This window comes from Misgurnus anguillicaudatus, unplaced genomic scaffold, assembly GCF_027580225.2.
Source record: "Misgurnus anguillicaudatus unplaced genomic scaffold, ASM2758022v2 HiC_scaffold_29, whole genome shotgun sequence".
Taxonomy (NCBI): Eukaryota; Metazoa; Chordata; class Actinopteri; order Cypriniformes; family Cobitidae; genus Misgurnus; species Misgurnus anguillicaudatus.
In genome coordinates, this window is record NW_027395279.1 from 11,131,800 (window position 1) to 11,155,841 (window position 24,042).

At 39.2% G+C, this 24,042-nt stretch overlaps 1 protein-coding gene across 1 annotated transcript; it reads right to left on the bottom strand.

Moving 5' to 3' along the window:
* Positions 1-120: 120 nt before the first annotated feature.
* On the bottom strand, positions 121-23,893 carry LOC141362788 (Fc receptor-like protein 2). Its single transcript, XM_073865034.1, has 10 exons — positions 23,051-23,893; positions 18,558-18,593; positions 10,524-10,796; positions 8,079-8,342; positions 7,643-7,915; positions 6,490-6,615; positions 6,187-6,348; positions 2,802-3,080; positions 2,155-2,406; positions 121-2,067 (listed from the first exon to the last, which is right to left on the bottom strand). Exons 1-10 carry the CDS (start codon positions 23,079-23,081, stop codon positions 1,946-1,948), a joined length of 1,818 nt encoding a protein of 605 aa, XP_073721135.1. The 5' UTR covers positions 23,082-23,893; the 3' UTR covers positions 121-1,945.
* Between the last annotated feature and the right edge of the window lie 149 nt (positions 23,894-24,042).

The following is a 24,042-nucleotide window of genomic DNA, read 5'->3' on the forward strand; positions in this document are numbered from 1 at the left end:
CATCATTATTTGGCATAAAAATCCCAGAAAGGGTCAGAACTACACGATGGTCCTTTGACACTGTGAACGACGCCCGGGACCATTTGTGCGAAATGATGCGATTTAATGCGAATGAGAATGCTTGGCATTGTGTGAGAAGTTTTGTGTGCACACGTGCCCAGAAAGCCGCATCTCAGTTGTGATGAGTATAAAAGTGAATCTGAACACATGTAATTTACTTTTGTAAATTTAAATTCCCTTTTCTCGCTTTTGTAGTAATAAAACAATATTTGACTTACACAGTGAAGACTATGCAGTGTTATTTTAAATTTGATTACTATTATTCAGTTTTTGAAGCTGAAAACTATAGACCAACCAGAAAAAAACCTGAACAGCACACTGAACTTTTCTCCATCAGAGCTCTGACCACACTGATGTGTATTGCTATATATGAACTTGTCAGTTCATAATTATCAGTGACACTTAAGAGAAAATAACTATTGTTTATAGGAAGGTATAGAAATATAAACAAACCGATCACAGTATTGAGATCAAAACTCATCCTGCATCATTTGTGCTACAGACATTGAATGATACCTGAGATCAAACTTGTGCTGTTATGTTTTTAAACAACCGGACTTAAGATGTGTTAGCCCTGCCGCCAGTTAAAAATAATTTTCTTTTCATCGGATAGTACGTTGAAAAAAAGGAGGAAAGTGACACGTGTTTGGTCAAAGCAGTGATAACTGAACAAAACAAAATCACAGGACTAATTGAACACACGCAGCATCAGACACACAAAACTGTACTACTAACTGTAGCTGCTGACCTAAGATTAGCATAGGGAATCTCTATGGTTATTATAAAAGACATCTAATTTTTAGGGAATCTCTAATGTAGGCTACATTTTGTTGTAAATTGAGTCTTTTTGTATGATTCTTTGGTTCACAACTTTCTATTCTGAATGTCCATATGTACAACTTTCAATTGTATGGAAATGTGCAATAAATGCATAGAAATTTAAGTCTATTTATTATCAGAGTATTTATCAGTAATAAGAATTATTTGGGGGGAAATGTCAGGGCACGCCCCAGGCCCATGGCTACTTTCCCTGTCAAGGGACGAACGTTCCCGAACTCAGGAGGTATTTCCCAAGCTCGGAACCCTCGCCCCGTGACAGCACACCAAACACGCATATCAGCATTCCCACTTTATTGTCAGTGAGGCAAACTCATAAAAGAACTTTAAATGATGGATATATATTTTTGTCTACCAAAAAAATCTTAAACATTCAACCCTTTAGATTAAAAGATTATTAGGTTCAGAAACATTTCAATTAAGTGACTAAACTTTGTCTTCTAAGTTTGACTATTATGTGTATCTAAAGGAAAAATGAGGAGGAGAGAAACGGGTTTATTTCAGTTTTGTGTAGCAATTTTTATTTTAATGCATATAATTTCAAAAAAGTGGCTGACAATGTGAGCAAGCTGAGGGAGACAATAATAAGCAAAATAACCCTAAAAAGATGTTAAAAAGGTGACGTCAGATGTATTTAGGTCAATCACAACATACTGACCAATCAGGGACACAGAGCTTTTCAAATCAATGAGTTTTGTACAAAATCAGAGCGTTTGAGGAAAGCAGGGATATCTGGAGCTACAAAATTGTATGGTATGTGTTTTTTAACAATTAACCATGTGAACACATTGTATTATACTAAATACACAAAAATAAAGTTTTTTAGCAATGAAATTGGTTCACTTTAAGTAGATAAAGAAGAAACATTAGAAAAATCTAAATCAAAGGATCTGTACAGAAGAAGCGTCGCTAATAAAGTGAAAGATGATACAAAAATTCAACACAACTCATCTATCATACAGACATCAATGTTAATTTATCCAGCTATAATCCAGCCACATTCAGTGATAATGACAAAACAGACTAATTTGTATAATAACCCAATAAATCAGACAGATGTTTCACCTCTCAGTCTACAGCATTTGAAAACCAGAACGACTGTTGATAACAGATATGGACAAACTGCCAGCAGAAAAGTGAAAATCTTGAGACCAAACATCTGATAAACACCTGAAAAATAAAAACATGTTATTATGCAGTATATCTGAACAACAACAACAAACAAAATCACTTGAGATCATTTCTCTAGACTCTCACCTCTGACTGAGATCCAGCTCTTTGGAGACTCTCCTCTCTCTGGATGTTTACAGTAGTAGAAACCCTCATGTGACTTTGAGACTGTAGAGATGATCATCATGTCTCCTGTAGTCTGATTCTGCACCACTAATCCATCTTTATAAAATTCAGCTGTCAGGTTAGAGTAGTTTTTATCTCGATATAAACAGCGTAGAGTCAAATTATCTCCTTCAGTCACAGGATGAACAGGACTGTCAAGAATCACATCAACATCTACACAACAGAAGAATTTACTGATGATTATAAATTATAAAATATAACAGATTGATTTTTAGATATTTCTATCAAATGGTCACATCTGACATGATAAAACAAATAAAATAGAATTCTATATACGTATTCTTTACTCTAACAACACCCTTTACAATTTACTGCAGCAATATGGTCTAAAACACTCAGCAATTACACAACAACACCCCGGCAACCACATCAGCATTAAGTCTTAGTATGAACAATAACGTCTGTAATTCAGTGGTACTGCATTGTGTTAGCAGCACAAAAAAAACGGAGTTTGGTCCCAGGTAACACCCATACAGAGAAAAGGCATACTTGTAATGCAAAAAGCCTCTGCCAAATGCATAAATGTTAATACGGCCATGTATACTCACTGTGTACTGCGATATTAACAGGATGAAGTTTCTCTCCAGATTCAGACTGACACCAGTACACTCCAGTATCAGATGTGATGAGAGATCTGATTGTACATGTAGATGTTGTTCCTGTAGATCTCCAGTCTGATGATGAACAAGGTTTCAGTTGATCTTCTGTGTATCTTCTCACTGTCCATGTAGAGTTACTGTGATCCTCACAGCTCAGAGAGAGAGATTCAGATGAGAAGTGTTGAGATCTGTTGGGTCTGATGATCAGAGAGACTGAAGGAGAAACACCTGAGAAGAAAATGACAGAAAATCATCTTTATAAGAGATAAATAAATAAATGAATGAATGATATAAGACTTAGGGCTCTATCTTACACCCGGCGCAATGCAGCGCAATGCGCGACGCAAGTGTCTTTCGCTAGTTTCCACCCTAATTTTCACGTTTAGCGCCGCGTTGTTTAAATAGCAAATGCATTTGCGCCCCCTTTGCGCCCATGGGCGTTCTGGTCTGAAAAACGAGGTGTGTTCAGGCGCATTGTTGGCGCGTTGCTATTTTGAGGCAACTAAAATAGACTACGCCATTGACCAACAAAAACCTGGTCTAAAGTCTAAAGTCAATGGCGCAGTATGTTTTTTGTTATTTAAAGAGCGCATTAGTAATATGCGCCTATAAACGGGAGGACAACGCGGGTTTGCTTATCACAAAGTACATAAATGCGCAGCAGCACAAAAATGCTTTTAAATATGAAAGATTAAAGGATTGAATGTAAAAGATTATTATTGAGTCTCTTGGACATATAAATGAGGACTGATTATGAGACGTTAGAAGGCGCAAAGAGCTGATATTTTGGTTACCACTGATTCAGGGGACTCCATGATCCTAGTTCTCCTAGACTTTACCGCTGCCTTTGACACAATTGACCATCAGGTGCTTTTATCGAGATTAAAATCCCTAATTGGGCTCAATGGTTTTGTTTTAGAGTGGTTTAAATCCTACCTATCAGACCGTCATTTTTCAGTTAATATTGGAAACTTCACCTCTTCGGCTACACGTCTTGAGTTTGGCCTCCCTCAGGGTTCGATCCTATCTCCCCTGCTTTTTTCCCTATACATGCTACCGCTAGGCTCTATTTTGAGAAAGCATGGGGTCCTATATCATCTTTATGCTGACGATACCCAGATCTATCTGCCAATAAAAAGAGGAACTCCATTATCTACCACTTCATTGTTTACCTGCCTTGACGACGTAAAACATTGGCTGGCTAAAAATTTCTTATTTATAAACAACTCAAAAACAGAGGTTATTGTCTTTAACCCCTCGAACGTTTCTAAATTTGATAACTCCAGCCTGGAGGACCTGGCAGTTTATCAAAAAAAGTGTGCCAAAAATCTTGGTGTTATGTTGGACTGTCAGCTCACTCTTGACAAACATGTCTCGTCAGTAGTTTCAGCAAGTTTTTTCCAGCTCCGTCTGCTCTCCAAAATCAAACACGCACTGCCAGAAAAATCTCTTGAGTCGGTTGTCCACGCTTTTATTGTGTCAAGGTTAGACTACTGCAACTCTTTGTACAGTGGTATTTCCAAAATCCAACTAGATCGATTACAACTCGTCCAAAATGCAGCTGCTAAATTTTTAAAGAAAGGCCGCAAATACGATCACGCTACCCCACTTCTTCGAGCTCTCCACTGGCTGCCGATTCAGTACCGGATACATTTTAAAATACTTTTATTTGTCTACAAATGTTTGCACAGTCTGGCCCCAAGCTACCTATCGGAACTCCTACGACCATACAACCCCCCCCTAGACCTACGTTCTGGTAATCAAAATTTGCTTAAAATCCCCTCCACCAGATTAAAACACAGAGGTGATAGAGCCTTTTCTGTCACGGGCCCGAGGCTGTGGAACAGTCTGCCAATGCACATCAGAATTGCTCCATCTTTAGGTATTTTTAAGTCCCTATTGAAAACCCATCTGTTTTCTCTAGCCTTTGTTAATGACTAAATATAAAAGCCTGTTTTAATCGACTTGTGTAGTTTTGTGTATTGTCAACTGACATACGCAGTTGCAGACATATTGCCTTCCGTCAAATGTATGTTGTGTGTTTGTCAACTGACATACACGGATTTATGTACTATTTACTGACATGGGTTCTGCCAAATTCTATTTTATTGTTGTTTTAATATATTACTATGCATTTGGTTTGTTTTATATGTTTACCTGTACAGCACTTTGGTCAGTCTGCTGACTGTGTAAAACGTGCTCTATAAATAAAAGAACTAGAACTAGAACTGCTTTACCTGCAGCCTGATAAGTAAATAAATGCTTTGCTTTAAACAAATGCGTCTGTTTTTAAATGTTTTTTTTTTTTAATGCTACCTCACGGATTTATTGTATATGATGACTCTGTACCTGTGGATATGGCGAGATGAGAAACATTTGTAAGTAATGCTTAAAAAAACTCTTTGCTAAAAAAAACGCTGTCCAAAGTGCTGAACCTTGCGGAGAGCCGTTTGTAATTTCTTTATCTCCTGTTTGTTACAAATAAAGTATTTTTAGAGTACAAACCTTATCTTACATACTTGTAAATTATTTTTTGATGATATTGGATAGCCATTAAAGCAATTACAAGCCTGCTTTTTACTTCCATGACTAAAAGAAAACGGGGTTTAAAGGGATACTTCACCGATTTAGCATTCAGCTTTGTATCTGTAGAAACCCGGCAGTATTACTGAATGACCATGTTTCTCTCCATCATTTCCCCCTGAGAGGAGAGATATCTGCATTTTGGTTCTGCAAAAAAGTCCTCCGATGATGCAAAAATCGTCATATTACATCATCGGAGGACTTTTTTGCAGAACCAAAATGCAGATATCTCTCCTCTCAGGGGGAAATGAGGGAGGGAAACATGGTCATTCAGTAATACTGCCGGGTTTCTACAGATACAAAGCTGAATGCTAAATCGGTGAAGTATCCCTTTAAAGGTTTTAATAAAACAATTTCAATATAAGGGAAAAACAACACAATTATTTAACATTAATCTTAAACTGGGGATCTTCTACCTCCGCTTAGTTTTTCAGTTTACAAACTCCGTCATCTAAATAGGGATTAGACATAGCGCCAGCGCAGCTTGCTTTTAAAGGGAATGAGAGCTGTGACTCTCATTGGTTTACTGCACGTTACGCCCAAAATACTCCCATTACAATAGGACCTACCCTTTTCGACCATGCGCTCGGTGCAAAAACGATTTTTCCCGTCGTTAAATTAGCACAAGTGGATTCGGACACGCCCATTTAGACGTTGCGCTGTGCGCTTTAGACAATGCGCTTAGATCGTTAAAATAGGGCCCTTAGAGTGTAAGATATTGTTGCTGTTTAGTTGTGTGTGATGAACTCACCAGTGATCCACAGTGTTTGTGTGTTACTGTACTCTGTGTGATAGACTGGATCTCCTCTCTCTGCTCTGCACATATAAACTCCTGTGTGCTTCACAGTCACTGAACTCACTGTGTAGATGCCTTTAGATCCTCCACTGCTGACTGACACCAGCTCATAATCATCTTTATTCACTGTAGAGTCAAAATGTTATACACATTTTTATAATTAAAAACTGAAAATCTAATTTAACCCTTAAGATGTTTTGAATAATATCATTTGATGTATTTGTTATGAGATGACTGAGATATTACCTGAGTAAAGACTCTGTACAGTGAACCAGCTGAATGTCCAGCCTGTAGATGAATTTATAACCTCACACATCAGAGTCACTGAATCTCCTTCAGTCAACCACTGCTGTGGAGAAACACTTAAAACGGTCTGTGGTTTATCTGAAAGTGATCAATCTCTCATGAATAACATGTTACACTTCATCTCTTCACACTAATATGATGAACAAACATATAAACTCACCTGATGATACAGTCAGTGTAACAGCATCACTCATCTCAGTGTTTCTTTCACGTATCTTTCCTCTACAGGTGTATTTATCACTGTCAGTTTGTTGAATGTTGTTGATTTTACACTCTTGGGTGTTGCATTGTGTGATTATATTTCTGTTATTTGTCTTCTCTACAGTCCAGCTGTATGTCCACTCAGTGTCTCCTGTATCCTGTATGTCACATCTCAGAGTAACAGTTTCTCCTCTGAACAGCTGTTTGTCAGGATCAACACTCACTATAGGTCTATCTGTATAAACACAATTTTTGTGCATGCCAACATTTGTCACAAAGGCAGGTAGAAAATCTGGTAAACTACAGGTTGAATTTAGGTTTGTCTTATACCACGGGTCTGTTGAATGATTTGTTCTGACTGGTTAAGAAATGTTCCACGAGTGTTGATTATTTTTCTGTAAAACGCACACCCAACTTCTCAAATGTCTTAAGATAACCACCAAAGCAATGTTTGTGGTAACTGTGGTACAAGCAGAATAATTGAGTCCAGTTTTTTGATATATTTGAAGATAATGCACCCTTCCACTTCATGTCGCATTACCACCTTGGGTGAGCTGTGCATTACTTTAAATTATACCACGGGTCTGTTGAATGCTGCATTCTGATTGGCTGAGAAATGTTCTATGGGTGTTGATTATTTTTCTGTAAACCGCACACCTAACTTTTCAAATGTCTTAAAAATAGGCACCAGAGCAATGTTTGTGGTAACCGTGGTATAAGCAGAATAATTGACTCCGGTCCTTTGAATTATTTGAAATTCGTCGTGCCGCATTGCCACCTTGGTGTGCATTATTTTCTTATAATTCAATGGCCCGTCATCAATTATTCCTTACATAATTTAAAGACCTGTTGTCAATTATTCCTACGTAATGAAATTGACTTGAATGATAATAAACAGACTCACCTAATACTGTCAGTGAAACTGCATTACTGATGTGTGAGTATCGTGATCCACTGGTCTCTGTTCCTTTACAGGTGTATTTACCTGCGTCAGACTCAGTAACAGATCTGATTGTGTAATACTGAAGTTTATTCTGCTGGATGTCTGAATCATCTTTATTCCAGCTGTACTGCCAGCTGCTGACTCCTCCTCCATTGATGACACATTTGAGATTGACAGTTTCTCCTCTGAATACAAGATCATCAGGCCAAACAGACAACTGAGGTGTTGGTCTTTCTGTACAATGACAAACAATTCACACTGTAAATAATGTCAAATATTTATAAACAATGTCATCAGATTACAGTTTTTATCTTCTGTAAATAAATAACCACTTGTTCATTGAATTTTGAAATAAAGGTCATTGTTTTCTCAGAACAAAGTGAGTATAAATACTTACCCTTTACTGTCACTGTTTTTGGTTTACTGTATTTTGTGGAAGCCAGAGGGTTTCCTCTTCCAGCTCTGCACCAGTACTTTCCTTCATCAGAGACTTGGACAGATCTGATTGTTTTGGTTCCTGTAGTTTCATCAGATTCAGTGTTTGAAGGGTATCCAAAGAAAAACTTCCATCCAGTGGACTGATGAACCTCACAGATCAGAGTAACTGTGTCTCCAATGAACACAGACGTCTGTGGCTGCACAGTCAGAATTGGTGTTACATCTGTATTAGGGATAGATTGTTTAGTGTCTGTGCACAAAACTGTGGAAATCCCTACCTCAATCACTTTGCAGTGTCAACAAAATGTCTGAACTTAAATCATTACTCAAGACTCATCTGTTCTCTGAATTCTTGCCTTTGAATGAACTCCTCAAGCAAGTCAATTGTGGCTGTACAAATACTTCTCTTAGATGTGCCATCAGGTGGACTGAGTCCAGTTCCATACAGAAAAAAGGGATCCTCTGCACGTGGCAAAGTTTTCTCTTTTCCCAGTTGACCTGAAGACATAAACGAGTGAGGTGTTTGAGCACTGATCCCTGTGTTCCCCCAAAGCATCTGGCGAGACTGTGCTATTATAAGCCAGCATTGAAATATGCTCTTGGGCGTCAGCATTTTGAACGGCAGCATGTGTGGTGCTTGATTCAACGAATGCCAGTCTAGGATCGATCGCAACCTGCCTCTTTTCTTGGGTACTATGAAGTAAGGGCTTTAAAATGCTGACCTTATCTCAGCTGGAGGGATCAGCTTGATCTTATCCTTCACCAGCAATCCCTGCATGTAGTATGTGTTCATCGGTGGCTTTCATCATAGTGAAGCGAATGCCGGTAAATTTTGGGAGACGCCTGGCGAAGTGAATCGCGTAGCCGAGGCGAACTGGGAAACTCTTTCCAAGCCCTCAGATACCAAACGAGAGGAATTAACGGCACAACCGATGTACCCTGGCAAGCTGAGCAGAGGTGATCGCCAGTGTGTGGTCTTTGGTCACACTGACAGAAGTATTGTATAACGTAACACTCAACCACCTCTGCAGATGGGTGGCTGAGCTGGTGAGACCCCGTGTGTGGTTCCCGGCCAATTCAAAACCCCTGCTGGCGATAGAGGAAGGGGATGACGTTAGGTTATGAGCCTGTCCGTAGCTCCCATGTTTCTCTGGAGACCTGGAGAAAGGTGGAATTTGCTCTTTGTTTGGTTTTGTGGGTGCCGGCTGAAAAACCATTGGGAAAAAATTAATGAAAAACCAAGGATACCCCACCCAGTCCTACTCTGAGGGGGAATGGGTACCTTCACCATCTCCCGAAGACCGATCCCTATCCATCTCAAGGATGCCCGTCTCAAGGCTGTTTAGATTTCGTTTTCCACCTCTTGTAGCGGGCAAAGCGGACAAGGTGGACTGTTTACAGTGAGTTCCTCCGAGCTGCCTGGATGGAGGACGAAAAAGGCCATAGCAGGACGCCCTCGGCGAGTAGAATGCTAAGGTGCCAATGTAGTGAAGGGGGAAACTGGGATCCGATGTGGCATGATGGCCTTAGTCTACTCTTGGACGTTGCCGAAATGGCTGGTCCGTGAGACACCGCCAGAGATGGCGTTCCCTGGACCACAAGGGTGGACATCGCACGTCCAATGTATTGTGCAGTGACCTTGGTCGCACATTGCAGCAGGTCAGTGACCGCACGGAGTCTGAAAGACTGCCGAATAGAGACCACCTTCAGTGCCTGAACTGGGCCACTGTTGTCACGGCTGCTGATGGAATCTGAACCCCGATGTCACTACTCCCCCTCAACGAAATTCTTGGGGGAACCGCCCTTCGCGAACTTGCTGCGTCCAATCTGGCCGGATGATTCTGTCACGGCTGGTTTCTGGTGTGGTGAAATGAGGACACATGTGCAGAGTTCTTGGGTAAATAGATAACATTTAATGATGACAGTGAAAATCAAACACGAGAAAACAAAACAGCGGAATCAGGTGAGTAAAAACTAGAACGCTGAACACACACAGGAACAGACAGGATAGTAGTGAAATTCATCCGGCCCAGGCTGACGGAACAAAGGCGTATAAATATAAATACAATCAAACATACAACAGGTGTAGTGTGTTGGCGTAATTAGTCCATGTAAGTCCAGGTGAAACGGATAAGTGAGACACACAAAACATGTCACGGACTAGCCATGACAACTGTAGGGCCGTCATTCTTTGTTGTATGTGAGCCGGAACAAAATTGCTATTTGGCTACAGTTTTCATTACTACATTATTTCGATATATTGTAATTACCAGATTTTATCCAAAACATTAAAAGTTCAATCCTTTATAACTGTTAGGGCATGGAATTCATTGATTTATGATGGTCATTGTGATCTTAACACAACTTGTGAGTAAAAATTATTATGTGAGTAAAAAAAACTTACTCTGTACTGTCACTGGTATTGGTTCACTGTATTTTGTGTAAACCTGAGGGTTTCCTCTTCTGGCTCTGCACTTGTACTCTCCTTCATCTGAGATTTGCACAGATCTGATTGTTTTAGTTCCTGTAGTTTCATAGTATTCAGTGTCTGGAGGTTTGGTAAAGATAAACTCCCATCCAGTGGACTGATGAACCTCACAGGTCAGAGTAACTGTGTCTCCAATGAACACATGTGTCCATGGCTGCACAGTCAAAGTTGGTTTAATATCTGAAGATTCTGAATAAAAAATCAATGGGAAGATCTTTTTTGTAATTGGTAATGAGCATGATTAAGCAGTATTAACATCTTGCAACCACAAGTACAATAGTCAGCTCCCAATATGGTTTGACCCCAACAAAATTCTAAAAAAAGGTTTCTCTGTGGTTTACAGTAGTATCAGATGTACTTAAAAACATACTTAAATTTTACCAAAGTTTGACTCCAAGAAAGGCCCCGTTTTCAAAATGAGGCCATCAGGTCCATAAAATGACCATTACACCCTTGTATTCCCCCTTTACCAGGAACACTGGTGCCGGATACATGTTTTGACCATGTAATATTCTAATAGGCATATTTGAATAATAGATGAGTGATTACAAGTACAATTACATATTAAAGAATTTGGTTACAAGCATATTTATGTGATTAACAATTGTGAATTTAGTTTTGTTAGGTTTCGTATAATGACACTTTTATACTCAAAAACATCTATAGAGGATGCATTACATATGTAATACCTTATTCAAATTGAAATGAATAACCATTTTAGAGGGCTCACACACAGGCCTCTGTTCGGGCTAATTCGGAGTTCATCAACTTTTGATCACAACTCCAATTTAAGTTATTTTTTGGTGCAAAAAATAACTTAAAGGACTCCCGAGTACTGCACATGGATGAGATTGAAATTCACCTTAAAGGCAGGATAGGCAGGAATTATCTAAAAAAACTTTTTTACAAATTTGTTTAAACTGTCTTTATATATCAAAGAGAGTATAAAAATCGAGTGTCTGTAGACCTCTCACCACTGTTTTAAACACAGCTCATTTTTTCCATTCACTCCACCCCCTCCCTTCTGGGTTTCTTCTAAAGCCACGCCCCCAAAACACATGAACGCGAGACACCGACAGCTTTGCTGGGAGAAGGATTTACCTCAGACAAGCGGAGAGGAAGGAGCGCGTGCATGTAGTAACATCATGTCACAATCACATGTAATAATACACCTAACTTTATCACTAGGAATATAAACAGATAGGATGGCTTTTAGTACTCACTATTAAGCCAGTGTTTTGCATGGAAGAGTTTCCGTGATGAAAGCATTGTTGACTCTGATGAGGACTACACTCCGCAGACAATACCGCTACGTCGCATCGTCGACTCGAGGAAAAGCCACGTGATATTTACTCTCGCTTGATTGCTTCGTTTATTCCCTTTTTGCTCGTTTGCCTTCGCTGACTGGATATGCAGGTACTGTGAGTTCACTTTCTCTGCCATGCTTGTGCTCTTAGAGTGCCTCGTGCACGTTCAAATCAATCGGGTGTGCGCATGTCTGGGCAGATCCCATAGCAATGGGTGGTGCCATGGTCGCGAGAGAGAGTGATTTTCCGCAAGCTAATCATTTGTTTCGTCCCGAATGGAAATAATTAGCTGTGTTTAAAACAATCGTGAGAGGTCTACAGACACTTGAGTTTTATACTGGGACTCACAGGCTTGATAGGTAGATATAACTCTTGGTTTTGGATATATATAGGCTTTACTCGCACTAACTGTCTTCTTCTTCAAGCAGCATTTGGAATGAGGGAAAACTGTACGTCACCTGACCGGGGTAACAGAATGGGTGGCTGGATGCTGGCTCACTCTCCACCCCGTCCTGGGGTATGAGGAGTACCTGTTTCAAAGGTAGGTGACAAGTTTTTCCTCCAAGACACAACAACGGCAGTTAGGTAGGGGGTTCCTTTGCCTTTTACAGATCAATGCCGTTATTGCTGCAATGTTTCAATCACTGTACTCACTTTTCCTTTGCGGTGAGATACACACAAGCCAGGGGAAATAATGATGTAGACCCACGTTGGTACCATCGTTTCTGCACTCCACGAGCCCGCACACACGGTACTTCAGCCGGACCTGGGGTAAGTATGAATGGTGGGAGACACAGCACTACACTGCAACACTCCAGTGCACACACGTCGAATTAGCACACTCACCCACAGCAGCACACACTCTTTCGTGAAATATAAGGCCAATACTCTCACACTCGATCCAGCTTGGTGCCGGGGGGAAGCCGTTGGAGCGCCGTCACAGCGAGTGGGATGAAGTTCGTCAGCCCCCTTACAGCGCTCTGCGCACCTCGTCCTTCCTTGGCACACCCACCGACTCCGATCTTCTACGGTGGGGCCACTATAGACAAAAGATCCTTCCACACAACAGTGAGTTTCTAATTTAGCAACTCATCCAAAAGTAAACAATGAATGTACTCACGATCTCTGTTTTGGTCTCTTTTCCCCACAGCTCCCGGGTCCTTCCTTCGCCGTGCAGCTCTTCGGTCGTCACAATCTACTCAGGTTTCGCTGTAGATGACTTCCCGACAGCTCGCACAACATCACACACATCAGGTAAGTATGGGTTGCAACATCACTGCTAATACCTTTTCCTGGAGGTTACCGGCGAAACGACGATCTTTCCGATACTCCAATATATCCTTTCAGCCTGTCTCTTCAGTCCCCATGCCAAAATGTTGCTGCCCGGTCCGCACACCGCTTCACTGCTCTCTTACAAAGACCACAATTGACCTTTTCCGTGGTGCTCCTTTAATAAACAGTCACAACTCCTTCCTTTCGCCTCCTTCGGGCCTGCACTCTTTCTGCTCGCTTCAAAGCGATTCCCGGATCAATGGCGCCTTCAGTCTCTTCAAAAGGAGTGTGTGTCTTGGTCCGCCCTTGGCGGAACGGAGCTCGCCCCGAAATCAACCGCCTCCTTGTGTTTCTAACAGATCTATTTATATGTCCCATCTTCATCACCTCTTCCAATCACGAGTTGCCACATTAATTTCCCGCACCTGTTGCTCGTAAGCCGTGATTTGGGTTGTCATAGGAGACAGGAGACTGGGTGGTTCAGTGCAAAAAAGGAGGCGTGTTCCGGCGCAAACCATCCCTGATGCTATTTTGCAGTTTCAAAAAACAATTGCTCCACTGACCAAAAAAAAAACTAGTCTAAAGTGAGTGACGCGTTGCGTGTGGTTCATTATGCTATTTTAAGGGTGCATGCTTGACCTTAAGGTATAGCGTGCACAACGCGCACACACTTTGCTTATCTAATTTACACAGATGCAACAGTTATTTTTGCAAATCATAAATTGTTACAATAAAAATATTAACAGATGAGATAAGGGAAATCATTGTGGTGAGCATTGTGGTGATAGTTTTTATTTATTTTGTGTGGCTGCGTTAAAAAATTATCATGCAAATAACGATTAAAATATTTTCATAAGTTTGTTGTGTGGCTGTATTATGTTTATTTTATCTAAATAATAATTAAAGGAACAGTATGTAAGAAATGTATATCAAATAATCATAAAATGGCCCTGATATGTCACTAGACATTAAGAAATCATTTTCATTTCAAATACTTATATCACTCACAACAGTGGTCTGGCCAGGATATTGTCATTTAAAAAGTGGAGTTGCAGCCCTCAACTGATGTTTATGTTGTCATTTTGTGAATTGGCCACCAGTTGTATGATTGCAGTACCAGTTTTAGCCCCAAGTTTTGTGATTACAATATCAGTTTTGGCCACAATCCTACATACTGTTCCTTTAAAATGTTTTCATAAGAAATCTTAATGTATGTGAACTTGATTTGTAAGTGTACTTTGGGGTTTGACTGCCTGCGTTTCTTGGGTCCGATTTCAAAGGCCCTAAAACCCTTCAACACTTTCAGCGGTGAGCGTGGACGCAGCGATGTCCTCTGCTGTCGTCAGGTCATGTGTAGAGATCCACCTCCCGTTACACGGCGTGCCCGATTTATGCTGGCAAGCTTGGGATTCCCCCGTCTCCTGACATCATTGTAGCGCTTGGCGCAATGTCCTGGGGATGCCAGCTGATGAGACAATTGTGGCTATTTCCTCTTACGCCTATTTAACCGATGCTGATTTGGGCAGGTTTCTCCTATCCCCATACAAAACAACTTCTCTGTCTTTGACTGCTCTTACAAGAACGTCGGTCTCCTAGGTTGTGAACCGCTCCTGGCTTGCGCCTGGTACATCCATCATAATAATAGCAACCCGCCATGGAACTTGCACCCTCGCATTTAAAGGGAAGGTTGATTGACGTTCTGATTGGTTTATTTGACGTTACGCCCAAACCACACCTATGAATAATGAACCTACTTCAGACCAACCCCTTATTGATTTGCGCCTGGCCCAAGAGTTATTTCTCCCGCTGGGAAAATAGCAACAGCGCCCAAGATCCGCCCCAAAAATCCCTTGCGCTTTACACTTGCGTTTCAGATCGTTAAAATAGGGCCCTTTAACTTTGAAAGACCTTTATTTGCATTTTTGTAAACAAAAAAAAAACGTTTAGAAAAAAACTACAAAAAACTTTCCCATTACAGAGTTTGGTGCACCTACTGTACATGCAGAAATGTATTCATCATGTCAGATTATTATAGGGTGGTGACTTTTTTAATATACGGTAAAAAAAAATCACATTTTAGGTTTAATGTGACAAAATTCTCAAATTAGCTGAATTAATAATACATATTTCCTAAAATGAATACTCAACTCATAAATCAAATGTATGTACAGTACTCTTCGACAGGTGGACCCGTCAATAAAACAATGGAGACAACATTTTAATTAAAACATTTTATAAAAACGTTATGTGTGTGTTCGTCAGATCGCTCCTCTATTGCACACGAAAACATTGTCATGTTTTAAGTCTGCATTTGTTTAATTTAATCGCTGCTAACAATAACCTTGACTAGTCGAAACTGAAACTAGCAAGCCGTACTATTTCGAGTCGGAGGTATGCACAAGGTTCAGTGCATGCAGCCTAATGTGAAGAATTGCATTTCTAAAAATATCTGCAAATGCTTAGGGGACAAGGCACACTCATTACAGTGTGCTGCTTAATGGAATATGGTGCAAGGAGGCCATTTAAGTAGGAAAAAGTGACCTTTAAAAAAAGGTTGTGAACCCACACAAACCCAGAGCAGCAGTACCCACAGCACCTGGGGAACAATTGAGGTTAAGTTGCTTGTCTCAGAGCTTGCTGTGAGACTCGAACCAGAACTTTTGTGTTACAAGCCCAACTCTCTAATCACTAGGATATGAGTGCCCCCCTTAGATTTATCTACTGTTATTGCAGTGCAGCTTATATAATAAATATGATGGATGGTCTTTTGCGGATTATCGATGCAATATTTTAAGAAAAATAAATGGCCGTGGATGCTGTGAGAAGAATGGTGAGGGGTGGGTGGAGCAAATGATATAAGCTAGTGTAAGATTTACTAAGAATAGCAGTATTACAGAAATAATTAAACTGAATATAATATTTCATTTACACAAAGGTCAAGTAAAACTGTTGTAGTTGAAATAATAACATATTTGACGAAAATAAAAAGTCCTCGGGACAAGTTACCTCAGAACAAGGTCAAAGCCAACATGCACGCACGCGCACACAAAAGCGAAACACCTTGGCATTGGCTAAGAATACGCTATCTTATAAATATTAATGAGACACTTGACAGTCATGATGTACTACAGTGATTTGCCACGTCACAGCCCGTGACGTTTACACGATATGAGTAATGACTGTACATGAGTGTGAATGACTGTAGACTTCAGCTGCTCATATCACCGTGTTTGGAATAAAAATGGATTATTACCCCCCCTGCAAAAATTTGAAGTAAACATAAAATTGAATCAATATTACTCCAAATATGCATACATTGAATTAAAAGCCCGATGGATGTTGTTTTACCAAGTGCTTTCATGACGATCACACCGGTGTATTTTTATTAATGAGTGCCGCTGAGGGTCTTTTTTCAAGCGGTACCCGTTCCTGCCCTACAGCACTTTAGCTTTTTTGTGATATTTTTGTCTTCTGGGTTTAATGTTAAATTTAACAAATCAACATTGTTTTCTATGATGTGCAACACATCTAACTCTGTTAACATCTAAAAAAAGTGTTGGTTAGCGTTTCATGACACTTAATGACGCCATTTTGAACTCTCGCGATTCACGAAAGTTACTAAGCAATGGCAACAAACGCTTGCTTGAGGGTAAGTAAATCATGGGGTAATGTTGATATTTGGCTGGAATATCCCTTTTAGCTTTCTTCACTGCAATTGAACCTCTCTCCTTGAAGCTCTTGATGATTCTGTAAATGGTTCTTTCAGGTGCAATATACTTGTAGCAATTTTCTTGCATGTGAGGCCATTTTGATGCAAATCAATGATGACTGCACAATAGTGATGCACAGGTCGGGCTTTTTAACCCGTGGGTACCGCTATGAAAAATGTTTCCTGCCCTGCAGCACTTTAAACATTATTACAACCCGCCCCGCGACCATTAAAATAGACATACTTTGCATTTGTAATGTAAATTTGTAGAGGTTTTATTTCAGCATAAAAGTGCTTGGAAACAGCCATTAGATTACATAGCCCTGTAAACGGGCAACAACATAAGCTTAAGAACTTTAGAAACCAGCATGGTTAAATTAATAACAACACTCTAAAACACTCTGGGTTATTTTTGACACAAAGAACACATGCTGAGTTAAAAATTACCCCATGCTGGGTTAAATATCAAGTTATGTTTCGCAAGTTAGTTGCGAAAGTTATGTTACTACGTAGAACTACGTATTTTAACCTGATCAAAGAACCTAATAAAATATGAAAATATATGAAGAGTTTGGTTCCAAAACGCAATAAATCCATTTTGGCTAATTTCGGTAAAAATGTGTTTTCTATACCAAGAAAGTGACAAGATGAAAATGACTATTTTCTGTTACAAACTTTCAAATAGCATCTTTAGATTATAATAACATAAAAAATTCAAATCCATAATTAGATTTTTAAAGATTTATTATAAAAACTGATTATTTTTTCCACAAAATGCAATAAATCCATAAAAAAGTTTTTTTTCAAAATGAACTTTTTTTGACAGTGATCAGCTGTAAAATGTTTTGGTCCTGCTTGATTTTTGTTGACTTCGAGTAAAATAATGGAAAGTTTTTCATAAGATCCCCTGGGGTCAATGTGTAAGCATGAAAGAAGCTTCATGCTGTCTTGAGAACAAGCAACAGCAGGCATTTTTCCTTCACCCAAGTGCCCGAGTGGCTTATGTTTTTCCCAGCTACAGAAAACCACCACAAGTTTATCAATTCCATCAGAAGTATTATTTTGTTTTCGTTTGTTTGTTGAAAATACAAAGTAGATGAGGAAAACTAGAATTCCATGTGTATTCAAAGCGCCGCCATTATTGTTTACAATGCGTGGAATGGTGCGCTGTGATTTGTTGAGAAGATTTATTGCATTCTGCAGAGAAGGAGGACTGGTGTTTATTGCGTTTTGGGGAAAAAGAGAGAAAAGATGACAGAATAATACGCCAGATATCGGATTTGCGTAAAATTAAGAATTTTTTTTTTAATACTGACCTGATACAATTTTGGTGGTAAAAATTTTTTTTTAAATGAAATTTAACTATTCACATATTCCCAAACATTTAAAAAGGCTATAGGGAATTGCACGCAACATACATTTATTGTTGTTGTTTTTATTGACCGCCCCGCAATAAAGTGACAATTTCCGGGCCAGGGCCAAAAAAGAATTGGCTTTTGTGAAAGGTTAATTTTGTAAAATGTACAATTTTGGATCAGACTTGGCATCTGCACACTCTGCACAATAATCTAAAATTATGTGAATGAACACCACAACAGCTTAAGCTTTGTCTCAGGTGGTTGTATCAGTAACGTTGGAATATAATAAATTAAAATATAATACCTGTAGTTGATTCCGACTGGATGTTTGAAATCAGCACTGTAAAGAATAAATAGAAACACTCATTACAGTTTTAACATGAAACTGATACATCAATTTATAGATCCTGTTGTTTCTGTATGTACAGCCTGATCTCACAAGAAATTGTACATATTTTATATTTTACAAGAAGGCTAATTCATATGGAGCCATATCACACTCAATTAATGTAACTCATTTACCCACTTAAGTGTAGATAACTGCATAACTGGGGCATAACTTTTTTTATGCTGCTTTTTGCCAAAGCAAATTTTTCAGTAGCACTGTTTAAACTACAACAGCCATCTCAATAACTGTCAAACATTTAGGCTGTTTACTAATAAAATAAATCATTTGTTTTTTTTTTCAGATTTTGCAAGAGCAATAAAATCAGGTACAGTGTATATGTTGTCAGCTCAATATGCAATACAGTGCTGGCCTGTGAGCTATGCGTGAGAATGATGACTCGCATAATGTTTGGGCCTTTGTCCGCTTTATATTTCGGAGAAACAGATCTAGTTAACAGATTAACTGGTTTCAATGCGTTTCCTGTACCCAAGTCATCTAATGTCATTGTGGATAAGCAAGTAATTACTGAGTCGACATATCTGACAACAACTGGTGGAAAGGCGGTGTGGTAATCTGGAAATACAATGAATAAAGTTAATAACAGTCCGCCATAGAGTCTGTGGTCTCTTTTAACTCACCACTCTGCAGCTCATGCTGTATAAACAGAAACACGCACGTCACCTTATACAGGTGCTGGTCATATAATTAGAATATCATCAAAAGTTGATTTATTTCACTAATACCATTCAAAAAGTGAAACGTGTATATTATATTCATTCATTACACACAGACTGATATATTTTAAATGTTTATTTCTTTTAATTTGATTATTATAACTGACAACTAAGAAAAATCCCATATTCAAGATCTCAGAAAATTAGAATATTGAAAAAAGGTTCAATACTGAAGACATCTGGTGCCAAACTCTTATCAGCTAATTAACTCAAAACACCTGCAAAGGTGTCTCTCAGTCTAGTTCTGTAGGCTACACAATCATGGAAGACTGCTGGCTTGACAGTTGTCCAAAAGACGACCATTGACACCTTGCACAAGGAGGGCATGACACAAAAGGTAATTTTAAAAGAGGCTGGCTGTTCACAGAGCTCTGGGTCTAAGCGCATTAATAGAGAGGCGAAGGGAAGGAAAAGATGTGGTAGAAAAAGTGAACAAGCAATAGGGATAACCGCACCCTGGAAAGGATTGTGAAACAAAACCTATTAAAAAATGTGGGGGAGATTCAAAAAAAGTGGACTGTAGCTCGAGTCAGTGCTTCAAGAACCACTACGCACAGACGTATGCAAGACATGGGTTTCAGCTGTCGCATTCCTTGTGTCAAGCCACTCTTGAACAACAGACAGCATCAAAAGCGTCTCGCTTCTGGACTGCTGCTGAGTGGTCCATAGTTTTGTTCTCTGATGAAAGTAAATTTTGCATTTCCTTTGGAACTCATGGTCCCAGAGTCTGGAGGAAGGGAGGAGAGGCACACATTCCACGCTCCTTAAAGTTTCCACAGTCAGTGATGGTTTGGGATGCCATGTCATCGGCTGGTGTTGGTCCACTGTGTTTTCTAAGGTCCAAGGTCAACGCAGCTGTATACCAGAAAGTTTTCGAGTAATTCATGCTTACTGCTGCTGACCAACTTTATAGAGATGCAGATTTCATTTTTCAACAGGACTTTCCAACCTGCACACAGTGCAAAAAGCTACCAGTACCTGGGTTGTAGACCATGGTATCCCTGTTCTTAATTGGCCAGCAAACTCGCTTGAAGAGGAAGTTGCGATTTGCCAGACCCAACAATGCAGAAGAGCTGAAGGCCACTATCAAAGCAACCTGGGCTCTCATAACACCTGAGCAGTGCCACAGACAGACTGATTGACTCCGTGCCACGCCGCATTGGTGCAGTAATTCAGGCAAAAGGAGTCCCAACTAAGTATTGACTGCTGTACATGCTCATACTTTTCAGGTGGCACAGATTTCTAAAAATCCTTTTTTTGTATTGGTCTTAAGTAATATTCTAATTTTCTGAGATAATGAATTTGGGATTTTCCTTAGTTGTCAGTTATAATTATCAAAATTAAAAGAAATAAACATTTGAAATATATACATCTGTGTGTAATGCTACCCGTTCTCACCAAGATGCGAACAAATGACACGCAGTGTGATTCACGAGTTCACACTTACAAATAAGTTAAAAGAATTAAATTAGTAAACGTATTTGGCGTGCTGTCCGGGGAGAGGGCTCTGAGCAGGGAATGAGCCTGAAACACCGAGTATTCCCCCCCTCTTAAGGAAATAACTTGGTAAGTGAGAGGAGACGGGGTGGAGGAGGGATTCTGAAAGATGCGAAGGATTTTCAGTGAGTTCAACTGTGATTTATATGTGGCTTGCTTTCGAGCTGATTGGGTGTATTGTTGATTACCGATTGAAAGCGGCTGGTGCCATTGACTACTGATTGAAAACAGCTGAAGTCACTTAGGTATTTTATTTGACATGTTCCTCCCGAACTTTGTTAATAAAACATCATTTATCGTGCAATAGATACGCCAAATTCCGATTTTGCGTGCATATGATACGCCAGTCCTTCCCATTCACTTATATGGCGAACCGTTTCGTGACGTTTTATTTATTGTTTTCTCATTTGTTTTCTGTTTTTTAAACCATTTTCGCTTGGGTTTAGGGTTAGATTTCACATTTGTTTAAGCAGGTTATTTAATATACAGGTTTCTCTATGTTTTTATCTATATTTAAGCCATGGTCGCTTGGAGTTGGGGTTAGAGTTGGGGTTTGGGTTAGGATGTCATTTTTATATAATAAAAAGTTGTTCTAACCCTAAACCCAAGCGAAAATGGTAAAAAAACAGAAAACAAATGAGAAAACAATAAATAAAACGTCACGAAACGATTCGCCATATAAATGAATGGGAAGGACTGGCGTATCATATGCACGCAAAATCAGAATTTGGCGTATCTATTGCACGATAATCACACTGCGTGTCATTTGTACGCTTTTTGGTGAGAATGGGTTGGTGTAATGAATGAATATAATATACAAGTTTCACTTTTTAAATAAAATTAATGGAAATAAATAATTTTTTTATGACATTCTAATTATATAACCAGCACCTCTATAGTAATACAAACAGTTGCAGAGCTATGTGGTGGCCAGGGGGGGCACTGTCACCACTGGTAAGGCTCGGCCCCCCTGCCGCCCCCCAACCTCACTGCCCCAGTGGCTTAGCCTATTTTTTATTAAGTTATTAAGATACACATTTTCCAGCGCAAAAATTAAGTTATTATTTTTTATATTATTTCATAGACAAAGGCTATACAAGTAATACATTACAGTGATTTTAAATCTAATTCTGATTATGTTATTTAAAAATTAATTAAATTAAATCTTATGCATATTTTATGACACATTTCCGGTACTCTCTTAAAAAATGCGGGGTAATGAGCATAGGTTAATAAACTGACAATCAAGTGCCACCCCAAATAAAAGACTGGCCCAAGCTGCCCCCCCCCCCCAGAAATAATGTCCTGGCTACGCACCTGAATCCTGAATACAAATGGTAATTAATCTTCCAAAATAAGGTTTTACCACAATAAAACTATGGTTTATTTTCCTAAGGGACTTCCTATAAAGACTTTATCAGCAAGTTCACATGTATATCTTTTCTAGGGTGGCCATTCGTGCCAGTTCCGCCGGACACGTCCCGAACAGGATTTCAGGTGCGTTCTCCAGAAGTCACGTTGCTCGACTGCATATGTCATTGAGGTTCTCACATTTCAGTTAAAATACATTAGAAAATTAAGATTTATTTCTTTTAAGACATACAATCATTGTAGTTTCATTCTTACCTTAAAATGTAACAGTTATCAATATTAAACCTTGATGACGTACAGTATGCGGTCGACCAACGCGACTTCTGGAGAACGCACCCAAAATCCTGTTCGGGAAGTGTCCGGCGCAACTGGCACAAATGACCACTCTAATCTTTTTACAAACCAAATAAGCCTCATCTCAGCTACAGACTCTTCAACGCTCCTGAACACAAAATCTCATGCTGTTGATTGTCCTGTTTCCAGATTTTACTATCACACCAGACAAAAGTTTCTGTTCAACTGTTCTGAGACATCAAACCAAAGTTGACATTCTGAAGTCTGAAGTTCACATTTCAAATACAGGATTATCCATTACACACTTACTGACTGTAATATCTACAATGATGGCTGTGCAAAACAAAATCACAAAACTGAACGCACGCACACACGCACACACAAAGATTTAAACTCTAGGAGCAACATGAAAAGATTTATTAAAAATACAGGAGCAGTAAATGACTTAATTCTGTAGACAATGTGACAGTAATTGATGTGTAGTCAAATCCATAGAGAAAAGATAATACTCACAGAGAACTAGAGGAAGAGAAATCAACTCCATACTGATCTACTGATGACTGACACCTAAACATTAAACACACTGTAATAAAACCTCAAGACTTCCTCATTAACAGTTTGTTAACTCAGGGCTGGGGGTCCACTAGGGGGCCTCACAATCGTCTGAAATTATTTATCAAAGATCTACTGTACACGCATTAAAATAAAAATATTATTTTATTTAATCATATTTTTATCAATAAATTGTATATCAAAACATTTATATTTCTAGTTATGTCAAGTTATGGAGTTCTTTATTGGGAGGGGCTTGAGAAAACTGAGATCAACGGCTCTACCACACCATCTACTACTTGAATGTTTTAGATATAATCTACAAATGAAGCCTCAAAGACTTACATTTCTACACAAATATTTCGTTGTTTAACTGAAGCAAAACATTTATCAACTGCACATAATGGTGGACAGTGTTTGTAATAGAAAAATCTATAAGAAGCTGATGAACAAATGCTGTGTTTGGCTAATATCACAGAACTGAAACTAAAACCGCACTGAACTTTTTCTCCATCAGACGTCTAACACTGATGTGTGCTGCTATATATACTTCTGAATGACATTAATGAGAACAATAACTATCACAGTTTCACAGACAAGGCTTAACACCTGTTTGAGCTTCTCAGCTGAAAATAATTTGCAGTGACATATCTTAAAATATGTACTATTGATTTTTCTTAATATACGCACCAGTAATGTCTTTTTCTAAGGCATGTTTGAATGCTTAAACATCTTACACTGATAGCAGTAGGTTCCAGGGCGGATCCATCACAATATTGTGGAATCCTTTTATTACTTAGCCCCTAAACTTTCGTTTACAAAGGCGTGAAACTCACCGAGTGGTCAGGGGTGTTCACTGATATGCTCACACAAAAATCGCTGCAAAATACGCATTCCAACAGGTTTTATTGTAGTTTTTGCCAACTCCATTGACTTGTATTAGATGTGCTGTG

Excerpts from the sequence above, each read along its gene's own strand:
- LOC141362788 (XM_073865034.1), bottom strand. The coding sequence starts at position 23,081 with ATGGAGTTGATTTCTCTTCCTCTAGTTCTCT. Across the intron at positions 6,349-6,489 it reads CAGCTGGTTCACTGTACAGA|ATGATTATGAGCTGGTGTCA; the intron begins GTCTTTACTCAG and ends CAGTGAATAAAG. Across the intron at positions 2,068-2,154 it reads GAGCTGGATCTCAGTCAGAG|GTGTTTATCAGATGTTTGGT; the intron begins GTGAGAGTCTAG and ends TTTATTTTTCAG.